The sequence below is a fragment of the Pimephales promelas genome, chromosome 24 (assembly GCF_988280905.1).
Source record: "Pimephales promelas chromosome 24, fPimPro1.hap1.1, whole genome shotgun sequence".
In the NCBI taxonomy this organism is placed as follows: domain Eukaryota; kingdom Metazoa; phylum Chordata; class Actinopteri; order Cypriniformes; family Leuciscidae; genus Pimephales; species Pimephales promelas.
Window position 1 is genome coordinate 27761612 of NC_142792.1, and position 21516 is coordinate 27783127.

The following is a 21516-nucleotide window of genomic DNA, read 5'->3' on the forward strand; positions in this document are numbered from 1 at the left end:
AGAGACATTTAATTCAGGAATACAGGCAGGAAGACGGGGTACGCAGCGTAACATCGAACATTGACCGACAAACACAGGCTGACAGAGGGAGAACTAAATACAAGCAAGAATCAAACTAAACGAGGTGCAAACAGGTGAGAATGATGAAGACAGGACGAGGAACAGGTGGCTGATTGGGGAGTGAGTCCGGGAGAGGAACAAAAGGATCCGGGGAAGTGTGGTGCAGATGACAGGACACAACAGGTGAAGACGACAGACTGTGACAGTAGGGAACCACTCGTTATACATAAATCACGTAACAGTTCATGTTTAGTTTACAGATACGATTTAGTTTTAATCAGGGTGCGATTTGTGAAAAAAACAGAGGGGGGGATGTTTTGAAAAAAAAAAATTCATAAAAATAAATCATGAGAACATGAACTTCATCACTGCATTTGCAGGAAAAAAAACATTAACTCATCAAGTATCCTGACGCAATATTTTTACTAGCTTCCCACACATATTTGAACTGTGATCATGCACAACGAAAAAACATGCAATAATTAAATCAATAAATGAATAGGGTAGAAGCTCATTTATATCTGCCTCTCCTGAACCACGGATTGATTGCAAAGTTAAACCATCATAGAAACAGTTTAACTGCTGCTGTTAAGTTAAAGTAATAATATGAACTTTACATCGCGATGCTGAGCTACAGTGAAATGATAGAAGACAGATGCATTATCTATGTTAGTCAATTCGCCTCATTCGTGCCGCAGAACTTCTAGACGCGCGTAAACGCGTCTTTACATTGAATTAACATTGAAATCACTCGCGCCAGACGTTCAAGAGTGAGTGACTAATCAAAAAACCTTTGCTTTAGTCTCAGTTGAGTGAAACACCGTATGTATAACTTTGGGCATTCTCAGTGACAGGGACACTAGCTCTGCTTGTCATCATAGAAACAAATCAGATTGTGATGTTTATGCTGCCTTCCTTTCTATAAATTTAGGGGGGTATAAATTTATCCCCACCGGGGATAAAAATAATTAAGCAGAGGCAGGGATACATTGACCAGAAAGGGGGAAATCCCACGCAATTTGTGGGGGAAATTTGTTGTCTCAATTCAGAAGTTCATTAATGTGCATTGTCCCTATCAAATAAATATATATATATATATTTATTTGATAGGGACAATGCACACTAATGAACTTCTGAATTGAGACAACAAAACAGACGTAAACATGCCGGATTATAGCCACAGGGCTAATTTACATCCGTAGTCCCTAGACAAATAACAAAAAATACAAAGATTACAACAAACAAAATAACAACAAAAACAAAATAAACCAAAAAAAGTAAATAAAAATTACAAGCCGGAATCAACAACAAAAAACACAGAAAACACTTAGTGGTCACAAGACTGGTTTGCTATAAGCCACACTTTGAGTCTGGTTTTGAATATAGGAAATGTGAAACATTCCCTGACAGAGATGGGGATACTGTTCCATAACTTACAGGCCTTCACAGACAGAGAATTCTGTCCAAAGGCTGTTCTTCTGAACGGAACTTCACAGTCACCTCTAACAGAGGCCCGTGTCCTGGCACCACTATTAGTGTTTAGTTTAAAAAAGTCCAACAAGGGGGGTGGGGCTAATCCATGTAACACTTTGTAAACAAAACCGGCATATTTAAAAAAATTTAAATTCTCTATGCTTAATATGTTGTGTTTTTGTAAAATCTTACAAATATGGAAGGACATTGGCTTTTTATCAAGGACTTTTAAGGCATTTTTATAGAGTAATTCTATTGATTTAAATGTGTTCATACCGGTCAAAGTCCAGCTGGTACAGCAATATTCCACATGCGATAGAATCATCGAATGTAAAAACACTTTAGCAGCCCCAAATTGTCATGATTCTGCCTTCTTGTCTTTGATTTTTCTCTAGTCGTGAGGCAGGATCATGACAGGATCATGTTTTGTGTGCAAGCGCATGGCCTGTTTGGGCCATGTGCTTGTGTTGTCTCGTTAACTTACCCCGCCCCCTTGTTATCCTAGTCTTGTGATTATTGTCTAGTCAGTTTCACCTGTCTTTGTCATTAGTGTTCCCTTTATAATCCCCTTGTGTTTGCTGTCCTGTGTCGGTTCATTGTGAAACCTGCCGTGAGAGCTGTTTGTTGTTTTGTAAAGTTTGCAGTGAGTAATTCCTTGAGTTAACTGTTAATCTAGAGTCTGTTCGCATCTTAGTATTGTTCGTGCCTTGACCCCAGTCTAAGTCTAGTGTTTTCTACCCAGTCTTGTTTTGCCCCCTCGTGGGTTTTATTTTCTGTTTTGTCTTGAATAAATTCTGTGTTAAGCTATCAGTCTGCTTTTGGGTTCGTCTATCCTCCCACTTTATAACACAAATGGTATAAATTGACGAATTTGTTTAAAATTTCGTAAATTAAATTTTACTTTATTCAATATTTTTTTGACATGTTTTTTAAAACTTAATGTAGAATCAAGGGTCAAACCAAGGTACTTAAATTCCGAGACGATTTCTAGTTCTTCTCCTTTTAGAAATACACCAGATTGTTTTATGTCACGAGACTGTTTAGTAAACATCGTACAGACGGTTTTTTCAACATTAAGTAACAGACAGGATTTAAAGAGCCATTCATTTACAGGGACCAGAGCAGAGGTCAGAATGGCAGAAGCTTCTTGAACACTTTTTGCACTTGTGTAGATGACTGCGTCATCAGCATACATTTGAAATTCAACATCAGCACAAGTGTTTGGAAGGTCATTTATATATAAAGAAAATAGTAGAGGACCGAGTATTGACCCTTGAGGCACACCAACGGGGACATCCAAGAAAGACGATTTGACACTGTTAATATTAACACACTGTTTTCTTGATTCCAAGTAAGATTTAATCCATTGAATGGCATTTAAAGAAAAGTTAAAATATGTCAGTTTAGATAATAAAATGTCATGATTCACAGTGTCAAATGCTTTTTTTAAATCTAAAAACACAGCTCCGACACAGGCATTATTGTCCAATTTACTTTTTACTTTTTCTACAAACAAACTATTAGCAAATTCAGTCGAATGATTGGTGCGGAATCCAAATTGCATAGGATGCAAGAAGGATTGGCCATTATTTAAGTGTTCATTTATAATTTTAGCAATCCACCTCTCTGCAACCTTAGAGACAACCGGGAGGATACTGATGGGTCGGTAATTGATTACATTTAATTTATCACCTGATTTAAAGATTGGGGTGACCAAGGCCATTTTTCTAGAAAGATGGAACAGTTCTCTGCTTGAATGATAAATTAATCATATATGTAATTGGAGCAATTAAGGAATCTTTACATAATTTTAGAGAATATGAATCTAGCCCATAAACATCCTTTGCTTTGGAACTCTTAAGTGACCCAATGATGTTATCTACCTCTAGCTCTGTTATTTCACGCAAATTGAACACAGGCTTGGCAAAATCAATGGGTCTAGATATTTTATCAGATGGCTCAAACTGTTCAGTTATCTCCCTAACAGATTTAGAAAAGTATTGGTTAAATTCTTTTGATAGAGAATTTGCGTCTTTAACTACAGTGTTGTTAATTCTGAGTTCAAAGGCTTCAATTGACTTTTCTTTTTGTCTACCAAGTAATTTATTGAGATTTTGCCAAATCTTTTTGCCATTTCCCTTGGCCTCAATGATAATATCCATAAAGAATTGTGCTTTAGCCTTCCGCATGTAGTTAATGACTTTATTTCGTAAGGGTGTGAATTTTTGCCTATCTATTATAAGACCTGATTTTAATGATTTTTTCAGTTGGACATCCCTGTCCTTCATTAATTTCCTACAATTAACATTTAGCCAAGGTAACAACTTTCCATTTCTCTTATTATGGCTTCCTCTTTTAATAAAGTTTAACATTACTTGATTGATTTTAAACTGAAAAAGATCACTACAATTCTCTATATCCTCACTTTGATTTAATTCACTCCAATCAATTTCTTGTATAGAAGTCGCAAAATTTGCCAGTTGGTTTTTTGGAATAGCATTATACACAGTATGACTGTGTGAAACTTTAAAACGTCGTTTTGTAAGCTTTCTTGAAAAAAAGACAGCATTATGGTCTGATAAACCTGTCATAAAGTTAAATGTTTTAGCAATTCTTTCAGGTCGATTAACAAAGAGTAAATCTATCAATGTTTCAGAACGAGAAGTTATCCGGGTAGGCTGTTGAATTAATTGTTTAAAATTATGGCGGTCTGTTGTAGCTTTAAGATGTTTCCTAGCCTTCTTTTCATTCCAATTTACGTTAAAATCACCAATAATAATTGTTTCTTTGTTTAAAGTACAATATTTGAGAAGTTTTTCAAATTTTTCATAGAAATCCAACTTTGCAGATGGTTTACGATATACACATATTATGGTAAATGACATTGAAGATGAAAGGGATACATCTACTCCGACACATTCAAGTTGGATATCATCTGGCCATACAATCTGTTAACTATTAAAAACGTCTCTTACGTACAATAAAACTCCTCCGCCCCTACCATTTTCCCTGTCGTTCCTGTACACATTATACCCAGGCATTTTTACAACAGAATCTGGAGAGCTATGTGTCAACCACGTTTCAGAGAAGCCAATAAAATCAATGTTGGAATTACATAGCAGATGTTCTAGCTCTTCGCGTTTAGGTGTCATACTCCTTATGTTTAAGTGTCCGCCCAATAAGCCTTTAGGTTTGGCTCGCGGGTCCCAAATTATTTTCGCCTGATTCAGAGTACGGAAAATATTGGATAATCTGTGTCTTTTGAACACGGGATCCCTAATTTTGGTCTGTATTATTACCTGGGAAATGGGTGGAAACTGCGGTCTGGAGCACTCACCGGCAGAGGTGACAGTATCTGACTGCACCACCGGAGACTGCCGCGGATCTTGACCAGCCCATGGATATGAGACGTCTGCAACGGATCTTTGCAGTCGACGATCTCGCGGTCCACACAACACAACTTGTGTTGTGGCTTCACAAATGCTTTGCTGCATACCTCGGTTGTAACGAGTGGTTATTTCAGTCAAAGTTGCTCTTCTATCATCTTGAATCAGTCGGCCCATTCTCCTCTGACCTCTAGCATCAACAAGGCATTTTCGCCCACAGGACTGCCGCATACTGGATGTTTTTCCCTTTTCACACCATTCTTTGTAAAGCCTAGAAATGGTTGTGCGTGAAAATCCCAGTAACTGAGCAGATTGTCAAATACTCAGACCGGAAAAAACACCTTTCTTTTCCATTCTGAGATTCAGTTTGGAGTTCAAGAGATTGTCTTGACCAGGACCACACTCCCAAATGCATTGAAGCAACTGCCATGTGATTGGTGGATTTGATAGTTGCATTAATGAGAAATTGAACAGGTGCGTCATGGAAATCTAAAGAAGTCTCGTTTCAGGCCAACAAGGAAGAAAAGGAATAGTCGAATAAAGTCGTTATTTGTTTGTTTTTTCGCACAAAAAGTATTCTCGTCTCTTGATAAACTTATAGTTGAGCCACTGTAGTCACATGGGATATTTAAACATTTTCTTCATTGACTTTCTGGGCCGTCAAGAGCCAGTCCCTTAGGCAGCCAATGTGGTAGTTATACAGCTCTCAAATTTAATCAAAAATATCTTAATTTGTGTTCAGAAGATGAACGAAGGTCTTACGGGGTTGGTACAGCATGGGGGTGAGTAATTAATGACTTAATTTTCATTTTTGGGTGAACTAACCCTTTAACTGCTTTCAAACTTTGTGTACGAGAATTCTATAGTTTCTGCTCAAACGAATAAGGAGCCCAGCATCTTAAACTGTTCCACTTGTTTGAATCCTCCTGGAAATGTAAGTGAAACAGTTAGGCGTCAGAATTTTATAGTTAATGGGCCCTATTTTAACGATCTAAACGCAAGTGTCAAAGTGCAAATTGCAAGTAACTTTGTGGGCGGATCCCGGCGCTGTTGCTATTTTCCCGGCGGGATAAATGCCTCTTGCGCCTGGCGCAAATCTAAAAGAGGTTGGTCTGGAGTAGCTTCATTATTCATAGGTGTGGTTTGGGCGTAACGGAAATAAACCAATAAGAGCGTCATATCACATCCCCTTTAAGAGCGTGATGAACGAGGTGCGCTTGTTCCATGGCGCAATTCTATTTTAACGGCGCATTTACCAGACGCGCTTCAGCATCGGTTCACAGCCGAGGAGATCGATGTTCTTGTCAGGGCCGTAAAAGAAAGAGAAGGGACATTGGGGAGGGGACAAACCCACCCAAATTATCTTCAGTTAAACATGCATATAATAACTTGGGTAAATGTGTAAGTTTTATGCCTATTTTTCCCATCATCATGGACACAACAATGATTTCCCTCGTGTATTAATATTTTTTCTTATAATAATGTATCATTTGCAATAAGTAAAATGCATCTGTGTAGATGAGAGAATCATCTACAGTGTATGCGCGTTTTTCACTCTCTGTATTATGGCCAAGCAGGCGCGCTTAAAATAGCATCTGAATGAACGCGCAACGCGCCACTGACTTTAGACCAGGTTTTTTCTGGTCATTGGCGCAATTGTTTTCTGGAACTGCAAAATAGCACTAGGGATTGTTTGCGCCGACACACGCCTCCTTTTTACGCCGACCCGCTCGGGGAGCGCAAGTTCATTTCCTAGTTTACCAGCGTGCGTCTGTGGAGGAAAAAAAACCTGCTTTGCGCGCGTGCAAAATAGGAATGATAAATGCGTCAGTGTATAAAGTAATTTGCGCTGGGTGCAAGATAGAACCCCTTATGTTACTGATATCAGGTAATGTATTACCAAATCCTGGTCCTTTTAACAATACTTCCCAAATGTTTAAAGTTCCTGCTGATTTTAAATCTAGATCAGGATTAGGTTTTATCCATATGAATGTGAGAAGCCTGCTTCCTAAGTTGGACTTGGTGCGTATCTGGGCAGAAAATACTAGTGCTGATGTTATAGTGATATCCAAAATATGGCTTAAAAAAACAGTTTCGGATAATGCCATAGATATTGATGGTTATATTGTTTATAGGACTGACAGACCAAATAGGAGGGGGGGGGGCGGTAGCAATCTATGTTAAGGATAGTTTCGAAGTAACTGTGTTGCTATCTAAATTAGTAGTTAAAAAGTATGAACTATTAGCTTTAAATCTTATCGTTTCTAAGACTTTACATCTTACTGTAGTTGGTTGCTACAGACCCCCATCAGCTAGTACTGATGCCATTTCCTCCCTGATGCACTCAGTGACTTCTTTGAATTACAAGGAGCTTGTTCTTCTTGGTGATTTTAATGTGAACTGGCTACATTCAGTATCAGATTGTTTTAAAGCAATTTGTGATTCTTTAAATCTCTTTCAGCTAGTTGAAACACCAACTAGACCTAACTCGAAGGACTAGTCCACATTGATTGATCTTATTTTTAGTAATTTGCCTCACAAGTACTCTTTGGCCTCTGTATATGCTAATGATGTTAGCGATCACTGCGTCGTTGCCATAGTCAGAGATACCAAATTACCCAAGCATAAACCACGTATTATCACTAAACGTTGTACACGATATTTTAATGAACAAGCCTTTCTTTTTGATGTAGCACGCTATGATTGGGACAGGATCTTTCTCATTCCCGATGTTGAGTCTGCCTGGTATTACTTTTAAGATGGATTTTTATCAATCATTAACAGGCATGCACCTTTCAAAAGATTCCGTGTTAAAGGTAGGGATAATCCCTGGTTTTCTGAAGCCCTTTCTGTTCAAATTCGTGAGCGGGATGTGACATGGGCAAAAGCTGGACAATCTAATGTTGGCTCCGATTGGATTCATTTTAGGCAGCTCCGGAATAAATGCACAGTTGCTATTAGAAAAGCAAAGGCTGATTATTTTAGTAAAAAAAACACTATCAACTCAAACAATCCTAAGAAGTTCTGGCAGAATATAAAACTGATATCAGGTAGTAAAAACAAGTCTAGATCTAGTTTTCCATCATGTATAAAAACGGATTCCACTAGCATTTCAGATAAAGAACATATGCTCAATTGCTTTAATAAGCATTTTGTTGCCTCTGGGTTTCTATTTCAACCTCTAAATCTTATAGGCTCTAATTCTGATTTTATTAACGCAGAAAGTCTTTTAGAAAAGGAAGAGTTTAGATTTAAACAAATTAAGAGTACTGACGTTTATAAAGCACTCTGTCTGCTTGACAAACAAATCTCCAGGTCCTGATTGTGTGGAGCCTGTGCATCTGAAACTAGCAGCAGATTATATTACATCTGCTTTAACTTATATTTTTAATCTTTCTTTAAATACTGGTGTAATTCCACAAATTTGGAAATCAGCACTTGTTGCTCCTTTATTAAAAGGGGGGGATCCCACTATAATGAATAATTACAGACCCATTTCGAAGCTCTGCGTTTTTATCAAAGATATTAGAAAGCATCATCAGTGAACAGTTGACATGCTATTTGAATGCAAGAGGGGTGTTGTCTATCAATCAATCTGGGTTTCTCAAAAAACACAGTACTACAACGGCTACTTTAAAAGTTTTAAACGATATTGTAGGCTCATTGGATCACGCTGAATCTTGTGCCGCGCTTTTCATCGATTTATCTAAGGCTTTTGATACAGTGGATCATGGTATCTTGCTGCACAGATTGAAGGTTGTTGGTGTATCAAGTCACGCTATTCCTTGGTTTAAAAATTATCTGAGTGAAAGAACCCAGTGTGTCCAAGCCGAAGGTAAACAATCTGATTCATTAGGGATTTCCAAAGGTGTTCCCCAGGGATTGGTGCTGGGCCCCCTTCTATTCACCATTTATATAAACAGCCTTGATCATGACATTCAGGATGCGAATTTCCAATTTTATGCCGATGATTCCATCATGTACTGCTGAGCTTCAGTCAGCTTTTAATATTATTCAGTTAAGACTTCACAGTTTAAAGCTTGTTCTGAAAAAAACAAGTATGTTATTTTCGAAATCAAAAAAACTAGAAAATATTCAATATCTCTACAGACCTTTCAAGGTACAGTGATTGAATTAGTAAAATAGTACAAATATCTAGGCATCTTAGTTGATGATGCCTTAACTTTTAATTCTCATATCACTCAACTGAAGAATAAACTGAAAATCAAGCTTGGGTTTTATTTTAGGAACAAGTTTTGTTTTTCATTTAATGTAAAAAATAAATCAGTTTCCGCTACTTTTCTCCCTGTCCTTGATTATGGTGACGTTGTATATCAGTTTGCACCCTCTCATCTTCTTTCTTCTTTAGATGCTGTCTATCATGGTGCTTTAAGGTTTATATCAAATTGTAAATCCTCAACCCACCATTGCACCTTTTACCATAGAGTAGGTTGGCCTTCTCTGTCCACCAGAAGGAAAATGCACTGGTACTTAATTATCTACAAAGCTATTTTGGGGTTGTTGCCTTCTTATCTCTGTTGTTTTATGCAGCAGAAAATTATCCAAAAATATTCTCTTCGTTCGCAAAACTTCTATACTCTCTCTGTCCCTTTTGTGCGAACTGAGTTAGGTAAGAAGTCTTTTATGTATGCAGCGCCGTTTGACTGGAATGCCCTCCAAACTAAATTAAAATTAGAAAATTTGTTGACTCTAGTCTGTTTTAAATCAGTTATCCAGCGAATGGAAGCTGATCAAACATTATGTAACTGCTTTTAAAATACTTTTTTTGTTTTGTATCTGTCTGTGTGATGTTTATTTGTAATGGAACTGATTGTACTGCTGCACATTTTTGGCCAGGACGCTCCTGTAAAAGAGATTTTTAATCTCAGAGAGCTTTTCTGGTTAAATAAAGGTTAAATAAAAAATAAAATTAAAATTAAATTAAATAACAAGGGGAAGCAAAGATTTCACATCTACACAGTAGTTCTCTGGGAAGTATTAAAAAAATAGTAGTTATTGATTAGTTAATAGTGAACTACCCCTTTCATCTATCTGTGCGCTATTACTTACTAGTTCGTTAATCAGAGTTTCTTGTTAGTTAATAATAGTTACTAGATTGTTAATATTGTGTTACTCATTGGTTTTTGTGTAGTTATTCATTAACGAAGGAACTGTATGTTCATGTGTATAGTTAAATGAAAACCTAACCGTATAAAATAAATAAATTAATTAAAAGACGATATGCAGGTATTATTTAAATATTCATGACTGAAAAACTACATTGCAAAACTGTGGGAACCCTTTTTTTACTGTTAATTACTTTCTCATTAAGTTTTTTAGGAGGCTTTCTTTTTAGGAGGTTTTCTACCTTGTCATTTAACTCGGTACATTCACACTACAGCACACACAGGGGAAAGTGTCTGCAAGCCATAGTTATGAGACACCTTTTCATACACATTTTTGAACACAGTGAATCAGCAAATGTGAAAGCAATACCTGAGTATGTTCAGTTGACAGTGTCCAGTGTCCAGCAGTGGACACAGTCCAGCAGAGAGCATCTTCACTCCTGAATCCCACAAGTGATTGTTACTTAAGTCCAGCTCTCTCAGATAACAGTTTGATGATTGTATAGCTTGAAACAAACTTTCACAATCCCCATCAGAAAGACCACAGCTGTCAAATCTGCCAAAACAGAATATTTCGATAATATTATTTTCTGATGTTCAGTGTTTCTGCAATGACAAAGTGTACCGTTCATAATAAGAACAACAAGATCTTTCAAACTGTATTTTAACTTTTAATTGTTGTGCTGTACAATAAATAGTTTTGATTAGACATCAGCCGGTGTAATTACTCACAGGGCTTTTCTGCAGCATCTCACAGCTGAAATGAGTCTCTTGTAGCCTGCTTCTGATGAAGTGAATCTCTTTGGGTCGAACTCGTCCAGCACCTTCTCTGAAATCAGCAGTGTGTAGGCCAGCACTGTGCACATTGAAGAGGAGAGCTTTCTTCCTGGATCTTCATCTGGACCGAGGTATCTCTGGATTTCATCATATAATGAATTATCTTTCAGCTCAAGTAAGCAATAAAATAGGTTGACTGAAGCTTCCTCTGAGATGTCCCAGTCTAGACTTTCTTTAATGTATTTAGTTGTTTGTCTGATGCTCTTTGTGGTGTCTTCAGTGTCTGTCTTGTCTTCAGTGTCTGGGAGCAGGCCTTTGAGCAGTTTCTGACTGGATTCCAGTGAAATGCCCATCAGAAACCGCAGGAAGAGGTCCAGATATCCTCTCTTACTCTTCATGGCTTTATCAACAGCCTTTTGCAGTAGCTCATGTAATGTGATATCCTCTTTGGGCTCATGAAAGAAGAACTGAAGCTCCTGCATGTTCTTGTTCAGGTAACAGAGGAACACATGCACTGCAGCAAGAAACTCTTGGACACTCAGATGTGTAAAGCAGAAGATCTTTGACTCATGAAGTCCGTCTTCCTCCATAAAGATCTCAGCGATCATTCCTGTGAACTCAGAGTCTTCACTCACATCAATACCACATTCTTCCAGATCTTCCTCATAGAACACAACGTTTTCCTCCTTCAGCTGTTCAAACGCTAGCTTGGCCAACTTTAATATAATGTTTCTGTTTGACTGTAAGAGCTTTGTTTGTTCTCTTTCTGTTTTTCTATCATACTTCTGGCTCTTCATGCTCATCTGTATCTTCAGGAAGTGAATGTACATTTCAGTGAGTGTTGTGCTGATGTTCTCTGTATTGTTCTTGATGAGAATATTGTGAAGGACTTTGGCTGTGATCAAGCAGAACACGGGAATGTGGCACATGATGTAGAGAGTACGAGACGTCTTAATGTGTGAGATGATTCTGGAGGACACAGTCTTATTTGTGAATCTCTTTCTGAAGTATTCCTCCTTCTGCGGGTCAGTGAATCCTCTCACCTCTGTGAACAAACCCACATGCTCAGGAGGGATCTGATTGGCTGCTGCTGGTCGTGAGGTCACCCAGACGAGAGCTGATGGAAGCAGAGTCCCTTTGACCAGACTTGTAAACAGCACGTCTACAGATGACTCTTTCTCAACGGTGTTTAATGATCTATTATTTTTAAAATCCAAAGGCAACCGACTCTCGTCCAGTCCATCAAATATAAATGCTAGCTTGCATCCCTTATATAACTTTGATTCCTCCAGGTCCTTCAGTTCAGAATAAAATTCCAGCAGAAGCTTATGGAGACTGAACTCTTCATCTTTCATCAAATTAATCTCTCTGAATGGGAGCAGGAACACACAGTCTATATTCTGATTGGCTTTTCCTTCAGCCCAGTCCAGGATGAACTTCTGCACAGAGACAGTTTTTCCAATGCCAGCGACGCCCTTTGTCAGCACAATCTTTTCCTCATTGTTTTTCTTCAATGCAGTAAAAATATCATTGCATTTGATTGGTTTGTCCTGTGTTTGTTTGTTCTTGAAAGCATCATCAATCTTCAGAACCTCATGTTCCTGATTGACCTTTTCCATATCTCCCTCTGTGATGAACAGTTCTGTGTAAACCGCTTTGAGATCTGCTGTAGTTTTCCTGTTGCCCTCAAAAATACATTTAGCTTTCTTCTCCATGTTGGTTTTGTGTTTTTGCAAAAACTTCTGCAAATCCTCTGTTTTAAAAAGAACGTAAGCAAATTAAACTACAGGCAAAAAGAGTTATATTTGTAAGCCACACTTTTTATTATGTGTCTTTACTATGTGCTAACATTCAATACAAGACTATGGATTTACTGTGACTACACTTTGTTCTGGCCGATTCCCACATTTACTGCTAATGAGCTGAGTTATGGGTTTGCTGAAGGGTTAGGATTATAGGGGTTATGGCCTGTTCACACCAAGTACGATAACTATAAAGATAACTATAAAGATATAATTCTAAAAATCGTTCTCTATATTAAAGAATAACAGAGTTCACACAACAGCTATAAAGATAAAGATATGAGAAACGATATTAGGGATGCACAGAGTATTTGGCCACTGAAAATTTTCGGCCGAAAGACTTTGATCACTGAAACAATACGGCCGAAATGTTGTGATGACGCAAACAGAAACCGCGACCTGCACGTGCCTTTCTGAAGCATCATGTCTGCGGTGTGGACATATTTCGGTGTATCTGAGAAAGACCCACGAACAGCGATTTACAAAACATGTAATGCCGAAATTTCAAGAGGGGGTGCATCTGCAAAGACTTTCTTCACGTCGGGTTTAATTTATCACCTGGAATCCAAACATCCCGATCTGTTTAATGTTGTTGCAACTCACGTCCATGAGCATACAGCAGTATTGAACGATTTTGAGTGAAAGATTAACGTTACCTGTCTGAACTTAAACAACAATAACACATCAGTTCGGTCCGAGGCCAGCTTTTGGGAAGTTGAGGAAACAGTCGTCTGTGAAATGTTTGGAAATATCCAGAGAAAATAAAATTAATCCATTGTTTCTTCAGAGGCTCGGATGAAGGAACTAAAAATACTTTTGTGTTCATGTGTACATCCAAACACTGAGAAACTGCCATGCTTCGGCTGCGCAGCTCCGTCTCGTCTGTCACTGTACATGGGCTGGCATATGCAAGTATTTCGGGTCGTACATATTAATGATCCCGACAATTGCGTCAGAGTCGGTATTATATGGAGATTCGCCTGTTTTTCAGGGGTGTTTTTCAAAAACGAGATTTAAGTAAGAAGGAGAAAACAATAGTGTTTGAGACTCACTGTATGTCATGTCCATGTACTGAACTCTTGTTATGCAACTATGACAAAATAAATTCAATTTCACATTATAGGGCACCTTTAATAGAGAACATTCTCTCTCTTCTTGCCCCCTTTGAGCAGCTAACTAAAGAGATCAGCTCCTCTGATGCATCTGTAGCGGACGTTATTCCTTTAATCGCAGCACTAAAGCGTCTCCTAAGCAAAGAGATTGAGACAGACCACGGAGTTAAAACAATGAAAAGTGCACTCTTAGAGTCTGTCAGCACACGTTTCACTTTTGAGATCTATTCGGATCCTCTGCACTTCGTCGCGACTGTTCTTGATCCACGATATAAAGACCATTACTTGAAAGCGGAAATAAAGCAGCACGCACAAGAAATTATCCAGGCTGCGATGAATGCGGAGAACCCGCGTGGAGACGGACCAGCTCCCAGTGCAGGTGAAGAAGATCAGAGCGCAAGATCTCTGCACCAGATGAGACACATGCACCCTCGTTGTCTGATATGTTCAGTGAAATCCTGCAAGAAAGTGCCTAAAATAATAATAATAGGTAGGCTATTCTGTTCTTAGGCTACTATGGGGCGGTTTCCCGGACAGGGTTTAAATTAAGCCTGGAGTAGGCCTTAATCTAGAATAGTTAGTCATGTCTTAAAAAATGGCTTTTTGTAACACAGATTAAGTACAGATTAGTTACTATGTGACTATGTCCAAGTGACTATGGAGTCCTGAAGTAAAATAAATCAGATTAAATTAAAACCAACTGTGCTAATCTGAATTAGCATGACAAAGGTTGCCTATAAAACATGGAATGAACCAAGAACAGCTTAAAATTGCATGGAACTGAGAAGCAAATCCAAAGAAAACAATGGCATCAGAAAAAGGAAATAGGAAACGAAATACATACACATAAAATCAACGATGTACAACTAGAATCAATGGTGTTCTTTAACAATGAATGGTTTTCATTTAAAATGAATTATGCAAACAACTATAATTAATGCTTCTTGTTTATTCCTGTGATTTGCATAAACTTACTAAAACATTAATTTACACATGTGGTGTTTTGTGTTGACAGTCTAGAAGCAATACTTTCAACTAGTAGTACCACAGTGGTTGCTTTATTAATTATACATTTTGAATTTTTTGTAGCAGGTCCTCGATCCAAGCATAGGTTCAACACTTCACCAATACGGTAACCCCCAAAAATACTAACATAACATAAACGTTTAAATAACAACATAATAATAGAACATTAAACATTATCTCCGTTTTCTCATCTTACTAAAATAATTGCATAAAATATCACTTTATTTCAAAATTTACATTTCAGCCCTGTGCAAAGCATGATGGGAAGTGAATGTCATGTATGACTGGGTTACTAGATTGAAAATTAAAACATCAAGTGAAGTCAAAGTGAAGTGACCATTTCAAGTTAGTTTAACATGAACTAATCACATTTTAACAAGAAACCCGATACAAATAAAACATAATTAAATGTTTAAATGATATATTGATATATGTACTGTATGTGTGTATTCAAGTAATGCAGGTGTCTTCTTTGAAACACAAAGTTAATCTGAAGTTAAACCTGCCTCCTGGTAGGTTTAATTTAAGACTCAATTTAGTCCTGGAGTAACTGTAGTCTTCCTCCAGGAAATTGGCTTATTAAATCTGGACTAAACTAAATCTAGGACTATTTAAAGCCATGACATAGAAAGCAGATTTCTGTTAATCAGGTTTAAAGGGCCATTTTATTCTAGGACTAGGCTTAATCTCTGTCCGGGAAACCGCCTCTATGTGTGTGAGTCTGTGACAATCAGATTGTAGCCATATTTCTGCTATATATATTTTTTAATTTGAGAAACCTCCTTTTCAAGGATACACTAAAAAAGATGGATATACTGTATGGAAAGCAACGTCTTTCATGTGATTAAACGTTGAGAAGTATTAACAATGAGATATTATGCAGTTTAATGTGTACAAAAATTACCTCAGGTAGGCTATCCAGAGCTAGTTAACAACTTTGCTGAAGTTGTGGTAAAAAAAGTTGTTGACTAGGCGATGTCTTTACTGTCTATGTCTTTATCCCATCATTGACTTCGTCAGTTAAATTCACTGTTGGACACTAGACTTGCTAGATTCACTGCTTAGATGCGATCCCAACTCCTCTCGTCTATTAAGGATAAAGCGCCTGTTTTTCTTTTGATATTTGTTTGTAACGTAAAGCAGCAGCAGCAGTCATCCATTTTCGCTGCTTTGAAACCCCAGCGCAGGTGCACGCGTGCTTACAATAAAAAGAACGTTATCGGTCGTTGGTGTGGACGCATATATAGTTCCCGTTCAGGGAACTTCGAGCTGCGTATAATCACAATGGGAAGGCCCCTGCGTGAGTGCGCATGAAGCACGTATGAAATCAGTCCAATGGCGAGAAGGAACGTCATAGGCGGGGTGACGTATCGACCAGGAAACTATAAAGCACACCACAAACACAAGCGCGACAGCTTTTGAAGTCTTCAGCAAGCGCTCTCTGTGTGATCTCCATATCAGTCTGTGTCCATTTGGTGTTTTTGTCTGTCCTTAGAGATATCTAGGCAGGAGTTTTTCACATTATAAAAAAAGAAAAAAAAACTAAAAAGGTCACTATTATGATGGCGAGCGAGCAGCAGTTTAGGAAGTGTGTTCCTCCCTGCCCACGATACATCACGGGTGGGAATACACACGACCTGTGTGTTGCTTGTCTGGGAGTGCATCATGCTCAGTCAGCTCTCGAGGGAGCTGGCTGTGAGCATTGCGAGCGTCTGCCCATGAGGACGCTCCGCTCCCGCCGGGCTCTCTTTGAGGAGAGTGGCTCGGTTCGCGCTCCACACGGTTCGGGTCCCACTGTTGCCGAGGCACGGCGAAGGCTTGCATGGAGACGAGTTCCGAAGGGACTCTATCTCTGCCATTACCTGACAGATCCGGCGCCTCTGATCGGGCGGGGGTCCGCGATGCGGCTTCTCCCGCTCGGGATGAGGCTCCGTCACTGCAGCTATCCAGCTCCGAGGAGCTGGATGTTGTGAGTGTGGACACTGTGGAGACAGGGGACTCGCCATCCCAGTCTCCAGCAAATGAGGAGCTTATGGAAGTTTTAACTCGTGCAGTACAGAAGTTAAGCATTGAGTGGCCAGCAGAGAAACGTGAATCTAAAGTGAAAAGTAAATTAGACGAGCGTTTTCTCTCATCTCATTCAGTACTTCCACGCCGGCAGTTACCATTCTTTCCAGATCTACACACTGAGGTGTCGAGATCTTGGAACAGACCAGTTTCTGCAAGAATATTTACCCAGCAAACATCGATGTACTCTAACGTCACTGGGGCGAAAAGTAAGGGGTACGGGACGGTGCCGAGGATGGAGGAAGTGTTGGCGAGCCACCTTTCTCCTGATACGGCATCGTCTTTTAAAGTGCCGGCGTTGCCCACCAAGCCGCTTCGAAACACCTCGGCGCTGGTGGGCAAAGCTTATTCGGCGGCGGGACAGGCAGCCTCATGTCTTCACACTATGGCTATTCTTCAGGCTTACCAGGCAGATTTACTGAAGGATGTTAGTGAGGGGGAGGTTATTAACCCGGACACTATTAGAGAGCTACGTCAAGCAGCTGATATTTCTCTCCGTGCCACCAAGGAGACGGCCAGATCAGTCGGCCGCTCTATGGCAGCCTTGGTGGCCACGGAGAGGCATCTTTGGCTCAATTTATCAAACATGAAGGAGAAAGACAAAGCTTTCCTTCTGGATGCGCCACTGTCTGCTGCTGGCCTCTTCGGTGACTCTGTAAATTCGGTCATCGAAAGGTTTCAGGAAGGAAAGAAGCAGGCAGCGGCGCTCCAGAAATGTATCCCCCTCCGGGTGCATGTCTCCGGGGCTGCTGGGCGGGAGCAGCCCCGCCCGTCGTCTAGCTCCTCGCATAGGGCGCAGCAAAAGAAGAGCGTCACGTCTCGCGCTCCTCCTCAGCAGAACTGGGTTGAGACACGGTGCTCTCAGGCGAAGGAGACTGGAACCCTTAGTAGAATTTTTGGCGGAATGGAAAAGTCTTCCAAATGTGTCCCAATGGGTCCTGCAGAATATCGAGCTAGGGTACGCGATCCAGTTCAGGTCGCGCCCGCCTCGCTTTCGGGGGGTTTTACAGTGGTGGTCCCCGAGCAGGCTCTGGTTATGGAACAGGAGGTGAAAACGTTGTTACTGAAGGGGGCGATAGAACGAGTTCTTCCTCCCGACAGAGAGTCAGGTTATTACAGCCGATATTTCATCATTATTTCCAAAGAAGGATGGGGGGTTACGTCCGATTTTAGATCTGCGCCTGTTGAATCGCTCTGTGGGGAAGCTCAAGTTCAAAATGCTTACTCTCAAGCAGATCGTGTCACAAATCAGATCCGAGGACTGGTTTGTCACGATAGATCTAAATGACGCTTACTTCCACATTTCCATCCTTCCACAACATCGGAAATTCCTGAGGTTCGCTTTTGGGGGCGAAGCGAACCAATATCGGGTTCTTCCGTTCGGCCTAGCTCTGTCTCCTCGAACCTTCACGAAATGCATGGACGCGGCTCTGGCTCCGCTGCGGTTCCAGGGCATTCGCATTCTGAATTATATCGACGATTGGTTGATTCTAGCTCAATCGGAGCATCAGGCGATTCGGCATCGAGATGTCGTCCTCGTCCATATAAGAAGGTTCGGGTTGAGACTCAACACCAAGAAAAGTGTGCTTTCTCCGGTTCAGAGGACCACTTTTCTGGGTGTCGTTTGGGATTCAACGACAATGCAGGCTCATCTGTCTTCTGCCCGTATAGCGGCGATTCTCGCAGCTGTCAGGCAAGCGAAGCTAGGCCAGTCACTCACGGTCAAGGATTATCAGAGAATTCTGGGTCTATTAGCGGCAGCATCCAACGTTATTCCCCGTGGCCTGCTGCATATGAGACCGCTACAGTGGTGGCTCAGAATCAAAGGGTTCTCCCCGAGGGGAAACCCGTTTCGCACGATCAGGGTCACGCGACGTTGCCTCCGTGCCCTGGCTATGTGGAAAGAGTCTTGGTTCCTATCCCTGGGACCGGTGCTGGGAGCTCCGTGTCGCTGTGTGACTTTAACTACGGATGCCTCCCTCACAGGATGGGGGGCGATCATGAGTGGTCGCTCAGCCCGGGGTCTGTGGCAGGACCATCTTCGTCATCTGCATATAAATTGCTTGGAGATGTTGGCGGTGTTTCAGGCTCTGAAACACTTCCTGTCAGACCTGAGGGGCCACCATGTGCTCGTCCGGTCAGACAACACATCGGTGGTCTCTTATATAAATCATCAGGGGGGCCTGCGCTCTCGCCCTCTGTACAAACTGGCTCGCCAGATCCTTTTGTGGTCCCAGGGGAAACTTCTTTCTTTAAGAGCGATGTATATTCCAGGTTATCTGAATCAGGGACTTCCTGTCGAGGCAGGGGCCGAGGCCCGGGGAGTGGAGACTCCACCCCGAGGTGGTGGAGCTCCTATGGAAACATTTCGGTCGTGCCGAGGTAGACCTCTTTGCTTCCAGCGAGAATTCACAGTGTCCGCTGTGGTTCGCTCTAAGTCCACCAGCCCCGTTGGGGGTGGATGCGATGGTACAGGAGTGGCCGAGGTCACTCCTGTACGCTTTTCCCCCGATTGCTCTGCTCCCAGGAGTTCTGGAGAGGGTTCGCCGGGACGGGGTCAGTCTACTGTTAATAGCCCCGTACTGGCCGGCCCGAGTGTGGTTTTCGGACCTCGTTTCTCTCCTGGATGGGTCTCCGTTGGAGATTCCGGTCAGGGGGGACCTTCTCTCCCAGGCGTGCGGGTCGATACTGCACCCCCGCCCAGATCTCTGGAGACTGTGGGCCTGGCCTCTGAGGGGGCCCAGCTCATAGAGTCAGGTCTCTCGACCGAGGTCGTAGAGACCATTCTCCAGTCCAGAGCTCCGTCCACGAGGAAATTATATGCCTTGAGGTGGAAAATGTTCACCTCTTGGTGTAGAGAGCGCCAGTTGGACCCAGTTAACTGCCTGGTGTCGGCGGTGCTGGAATTCCTTCAGGAGCGTTTCTCCACAGGGTTATCCCACTCCACACTGAAGGTGTATGTGGCGGCGTTGTCAGCTTACCATGTCCCTTTGAGTGGAGCTTCTCTCGGGAGACACCCACTGGTAATCCGTTTCCTGCGTGGTATTTTGAGGCTGAGGCCAGCAGTGCGCACAAGGGTACCGACATGGGACCTTGCGGTTGTTCTGGAGGGGCTCTGCCAGGCACCGTTTGAGCCCATTGAAGATGTCCCTGAGAAATTTGTCACCTTAAAGACCATTTTCCTCCTAGTCATCTCTTCCCTGAAGAGGATAGGAGATATTCAGGCTCTGTCGGTTTCTCCCTCGTGCCTTGAGTTTGCTCCCGGTATGGCGAAGGCCTTTCTCCTCCCTAAACCGGGGTACGTTCCTAAGGTCCCGACAAACGTTGTCAGGCCTATCGTCCTGCAGGCCTTCTGTCCTCCTCCGTTCCGGACTTCAGACCAGGAGAGGTTAAATCTGCTCTGCCCTGTGAGGGCCCTGGATCCCTACGTCCACAGAGCTGCCCTGTGGAGAAAGTCTGAGCAGCTGTTCGTCTGCTTTGGACCTCCTAAGAGAGGTTGTCCGGCATCGAAGCAGAGGCTGAGTAAGTGGGTGGTTGAGGCCATCTCGCTTGCTTACGAGTCGGCAGGTCAGCCTTCCCCTTTGGCTGTCCGTGCCCATTCTACTCGGGGTATGGCTGCCTCTAAGGCATTTGTGTCAGGAGTTCCTATTGGTGACATCTGTGATGCAGCGGGGTGGTCCTCCCCGCACACATTTGTCAAATTCTACCATCTTGACTTTAGCTCCACCCCGGGAGCTCAGGTGCTTTCGTCAGTATGTGCTTCGTGATCTCACACTACGGGCACCTGCTCGCATGGCGGCGTTGGTATTAGCGTTCCCATTGCGATTACACGCAGCTCGAAGTTCCCTGAATGGGAACGTCTCTGGTTACGTATGTAACCTTAGTTCCCTGAAGGGAACGAGACGCTGCGTGTCCACGCCATACTCCCAGCATGCCCGTGAGCACTTGCTTCAGTCTTATCAGAAGCTGTCGCGCTTGTGTTTGTGGTGTGCTTTATAGTTTCCTGGTCGATACGTCACCCCGCCTATGACGTTCCTTCTCGCCATTGGACTGATTTCATACGTGCTTTATACGCACTCACGCAGGGGCGTTCCCATTGCGATTACACGCAGCGTCTCGTTCCCTTCAGGGAACTAAGGTTACATACGTAACCAGAGACGTTATCTTTATCGTTATCTTTATAGTTATCGTGCTTGGTGTGAACGGGCCTTTAAAGTTAGCTTTTGGGTCAAGGGTTGGGTTACAGTAAAGGCTAAAGTTAACTGTAACTACAAATGTGAATTAAACGCCCCACAACTGTATCAAAAGTTTTTGACATTTCTCTTCAAAATACATCCAACATGTCTAAATCCTTTAAGACCTCTATAGTGAAGAAATGGTGGTTGCACCTTTTAATTGTTTCTCTGTTTTCTCCGTGGCCAAGGTTTTTTGTGGCTCTGTGAGGAAAGAGAAAATGAGAACATTTATGCAAATGAAAAGAGACAATAGATACAGTTACACAGAAGAATAAAGTGGCAAGTACCTACAGCATTTCTGAACAATATGGCTACACACTAAACTTCCTTAAGAATAGGATTCACAGCAAGCATTATTTCATATATGATTGTTAATAGTGTGTCTCAGAAAGTCCTGTTACTATATTATATAATTAAATTATATTTTGATTATAGAAATTGTCATTATTATA

General features: G+C 41.5%; 2 protein-coding genes across 12 annotated transcripts in view; both read right to left on the minus strand.

Annotated features, from left to right (window-relative positions):
- LOC120475106 (protein NLRC3) overlaps nt 1-12576 on the minus strand; it is a 58919-nt gene extending 46343 nt beyond the window's left edge. For 3 of the 11 annotated variants that reach the window (XM_089126859.1, XM_089126856.1, XM_089126851.1), the window contains exons 1-2: nt 10778-12576; nt 10416-10601 (exon numbers count right to left, since the gene is read on the minus strand). In XM_089126859.1, coding sequence (XP_088982985.1) covers nt 10416-10601; nt 10778-12537 — 1946 coding nt within the window. In that variant the 5' untranslated portion in view covers nt 12538-12576. Of the gene's footprint in view, nt 1-918; nt 929-9217; nt 9222-10415; nt 10602-10777 lie in introns of all 11 variants that reach the window. The other 8 variants (XM_089126854.1, XM_089126853.1, XM_089126852.1 and 5 more) reach the window with 6 other exon arrangements.
- The window catches only part of pacsin2 (protein kinase C and casein kinase substrate in neurons 2), a 401742-nt gene that overhangs the window by 249082 nt on the left and 131144 nt on the right, over nt 1-21516 (minus strand). The gene's annotated exons all lie outside the window — the stretch shown is intronic.